The 4,507-nt window shown below is 31.4% G+C and overlaps 1 protein-coding gene across 1 annotated transcript in view; it reads left to right on the top strand.

Moving 5' to 3' along the window:
- Nucleotides 1–4,507, top strand: part of LOC106478259 (solute carrier family 13 member 5-like) — a 20,508-nt gene that overhangs the window by 9,070 nt on the left and 6,931 nt on the right. The window contains exons 4-8 of the mRNA XM_013938791.2: nt 578–738; nt 2,168–2,270; nt 3,014–3,163; nt 3,433–3,552; nt 3,748–3,825. Coding sequence (XP_013794245.1) covers nt 578–738; nt 2,168–2,270; nt 3,014–3,163; nt 3,433–3,552; nt 3,748–3,825 — 612 coding nt within the window. The remainder of the gene's footprint in view (nt 1–577; nt 739–2,167; nt 2,271–3,013; nt 3,164–3,432; nt 3,553–3,747; nt 3,826–4,507) is intronic.

Consider the following 4,507-nt stretch of genomic DNA (forward strand, 5'->3'; position numbering starts at 1 on the left):
GAAGTAGCTACTTCCATGCTATACTATAATGAATGGCCTCATCTACTATCCAATCCAAAAATGTCCAATCTCGACTGAATATCAGGAGCCACGTATCAGAAATTGATATCCGACCAAAACTACTACTTGTTACAGTCCCACTATATAATACCTGAATGTGTTGTTTTTTATTCTTTATTGTTGAAAAACAAGCCAGTTCTATGCATTCTTTAATCTAATGTTTGTTTTGATGAAAAATTAAACTTGAGAATTGGTCATCTCGCAGTTTTTATGAATGTTCTGTCTCTGTACAGCAAAGTTAAGTAGTAGGTCATCTCACAGTCTCTATGTGTTCTTGAACGTCCTGTTTCTGTACAAAAAAAACTAGACAGTAAGTCATTTTACAATCACTGTGTATTCTTAAATGTCCTGTTTCTGTATAGAAAGACTAGACAGTAGGTAATTTCAAAGTCTCTATGTATTACTACATGTTTTATTTCCTTACGTAAAACTCGATTCTAAGTGACCTTACAATTTGTAAGTACTCGTTGATTCTTGTTTGCTGACCACCATGCTCTCGTCCATCTTGTATTTGCAGGTTGATGCTAGGATTCATGCTGACCACAATGTTCTTGTCCATGTGGATCAGTAACACAGCTACTACAGCTATGATGGTACCTATTGTTGAAGCTGTATTGTGGGAGTTGGAGAAGGATGTTAATCGCAGTAAGGATACCATCTCCTGTGTGTCAGATGTTGGTAGGCATAAAGTTATAGAATGTGTTCAATTTCTAAGGAAGACAACTAGAACCCGTATAGTTCTAACTATTTCATAAGAACACTAACGTAAGTTTTGTGTCAAAAAAGTTATAACGGACGCAGTATTATACCAGAGTAAACAGTAAATGATGTAGATTTTATATGAAAGCAACTGTAATAATTGTTACTGCGGTACTATATACATATCTGAGTAAAAATGAATAATGTAAATTTTGTGTGGTAAGAATTTTAATTAATTTTGGCTGTTGTAATATATATATCTAAATAAAATGTTAATAATGTCGGTTTTGTGTGGTAACAATTGTAATGAATATTGGGTGTAGTAACATACAAGTAAAACAATAATCAATGTAGGTTTTATTTGATAACAGTTGGAATTAGTTTTGAGTGTAGTAGTATATAATTGAGTAAAACATTAATAATATAGGTTTTTTGTGGTAACTGTTGTGATCAAAGACTACTTTTATTGATATATCGGAGTGATACGTTGCGTTATAAGTTTTATTTGATAACTCCCACTTGTAATAGAAAATACAATGTAGTAATACGTATGTCTGAGTAAATAATTAACCCTAGAATTATCGTTTGGGTTCATATTGTACCCTCATGTCCACATTTACTTGTTAAATTTTCTAACTATTAATGCACCTAAATGTTCACGAGTTCATTACTTTGTTCGTTATAGACAGGAGTCACAATAAACTTCAAAGAAAGTGTCATCAATATTGCAATAAATCTCGCTAATGGTTGTTACATTGTAAGAGACAAAAGCATAGAATTACTAAATACGACACAATATGTGGATCCTCCTCGTTCTCTTAGTCAGTGTTTAATTCCGAGGTTGTACAGTGATGGAATTCCCCCTATGCAAAAAATTACCCCCATGAAGTAAGGTATTTTCCATTTTGTCAAATTTTAATTTTAATTCATTCCCCCACCCCCACTCCACACCCCCCAGCTTCACATTCCCATGGTGGAAATGTCTGGATTCAACACTGCTCTCGGTAGAATAATAAAGTTATGGAGCATGCCATAATGTGTAAAACGTTTTTGAAGTGTTATTGAAATTTATAAAGGTATTAACTTCCCAATGTCCGAATTAAATAAGACCTCCATATTGTATATCACTCAACAAAAAATTCTTATGAGACATTAACGTCAACGATCAATGAACCATAAATATTTCGCTTGACGTATAAGTTGAAATTTTCCAACCAACAACTTTTTTGATGTTCTACGGAACCCATTCTGCCATTAAAACAAAATTTCTAGTTTGGTGCATTTCAAATGTGTGTGGATTGAGCTAATTACTCTGTGTTTGAGTAATCCTTATAAAAGTATATATATATCTATGTGCTTGTGTAGTTGATGTCCGCCGTTTTGGCTGATATTTCATCTTGGTTTTTAGTTCTCCAAATGGACATAGTTCCTATAGATATTGGCCACACGAGCTTACAAGTAAAACCACCGAAGTCCGAGAAAGAGAAGCACACAAGAGATTCCCGCCACAAGTGAGTTTATCCAGTTTCAGTTGTTTTAAGAAATATTGTTAATCATATAAACATGAGAAAAGAAAAGAAAGATAATCTTTGGGCTCCTTTATGTAGAAGATATAATTCTTAACTGAAGACTTTTCTAATTCTTAATTTTGGATTCGCTTCGAAGGATTTCTTATACCACACGTTTGTCTTGGGATGAAGTAATACTAATTTTATTTGTCTCGGAGACTTAAATCTACCACTCTTGTGCATCAAATTGGATTGTTTTACTACTTTAATTAAATATCGTGTATAAAATTGGATTGTGTTACTACTTTAATTAAAATTTTGTGTACCAAATTGGATTGTTTACAATTTTAATTAAAATTTGTGTACCAAATTGGATTTTTTAATACTTTAATTAAAATTTTATGCATCAAATCCGATTGTTTACTACTTTAATTAAAATTTTATGCATCAAATCCGATTGTTTACTACTTTAATTAAAGTTGTGTGTATCAAATTCGATTGTTTTACTGCCTTAATAAAAATTTCGTGTATCAAATTCGATTGTTTTACTGCCTTAATAAAAATTTTGTGTATCAAATTCGATTGTTTTACAACTGTAATTAAAATTTTGTGTATCAAATGGAATTGTTTTACTGCATTAATTAAAATATTATTAAATTACTAAATCGGTTACAAAGTGTTTTACTACTTTTGATAAAGATAAAGACTATCGTATTAATCAATGAGTGTTTAATTTTTGTTAACAGCGGCGCAGAAAAAAGGAGAAATACAGCAGATGATATAAATATCCTAAGAAAAGCCTTGTTTCTCAGTGTAGCCTATTCAGCTAATATCGGTGGAACGGCAACACAGATCGGAACAGGGCCAAACTTGGTGATGAAAGGCCTCATGGAAGAGTAGGTTAACTCGATTGTTTTATTTTTCTGGTGCTGAAGTGATAAGAATGAGTCAACTCGACTCGTCTTTCTTTATGGTTAGAAATTGAAACAAGTCATGGCTATAGGAACTATAAGTGAGCGAATTCTGTTTTAAAGAATGAAAAAAAAAAAGCTAAATTTATACTAAAATTATACTTGTAATGTTTTTCACAAGGAAAAAAACTTCAACTTGAAATGATAAAATGTATGCTTTATGAAAAGTTAACGTGTTAATTTTTTCTATTTAGAATGTTTCCTGAAAGTACAGAAATCACATTCGCCACTTGGATGATGTATAACGTTCCCGGCATGCTTCTAGGCGTTTTCATTACGTGGACATTTTTCAACGTTTTGTATATTGGCTGCCGGTGAGCCTTTCTTTTTGTTACAAGTATAAATAATATTTCTAAAATGTATTGTTGTTTAATACCAATTTTTTAAAAACATAAATATCTTTGCTCGTCATTTATTTCATCTAGGATAGCCTAATTTTCTAGATTTAAACAATGCAAATGCAATTATTCATTTGTTTATACAGAAACATTTAACATCGACCTTTTTAGGAAAGATGCTAAAGAATCTACTCAGAAAGCAATTCGACATATCATTGAAAAGAAGTACGAAGAACTAGGACCAATCAAGTAAGAACTGATAGTTAGCGTCATCTATTGACAATTGTTTAATATTTGTATGATCAATCTCAAATAAAAATTATGAGTTATTGAATCAGCTACGCCCGGGTTTAGTACAATGTAAGTAAATATTTGGAGAAAATTTTATATAGGAAAATAGTTTTCTTAATCTTGAGTAAAAGTGTATTAAATTTATATTCTTGTTAATTTATTTCTCTCCCACAACTCTCTCAGCAGGTAGTGAAACTAAAGTATGAATCACTCAAATGCTTTTCCAGCTTTTTCCAGATGTTAATTACAGGCCCATAATTTTTGAATTTTACCAAAGCCTTAATGACATTCATTTGCTGGATTTTAACAATAAACTGGTAATTTTATAAAATAAGTAAGAACTTCAACATTTAAAAATGCACAATAATTTATTGTATAAAGTTAAAATATACAATTAAAACTCTACATGTTTCATTGGAAAATTTTCACCATATTCAGGAAGCCAGAAGAAACACGGGAACATTTATTTTTTTACAGGTAAGTGTACGTGTATAATTTGCATTTTTGGAAATCTGTAGAGGGCACTGTACAAATCCAAATTATATACATATACTTGCTTGTATTTTTGTTTGTTTGGAATTAAGCCTAAAGCTACACAATGGGCTATATGTGCTCTGCCCACCACGGGTATCGAAACCCG

The sequence above is a fragment of the Limulus polyphemus genome, unplaced genomic scaffold, assembly GCF_000517525.1.
Source record: "Limulus polyphemus unplaced genomic scaffold, Limulus_polyphemus-2.1.2 Scaffold194, whole genome shotgun sequence".
Classification (NCBI taxonomy): domain Eukaryota; kingdom Metazoa; phylum Arthropoda; class Merostomata; order Xiphosura; family Limulidae; genus Limulus; species Limulus polyphemus.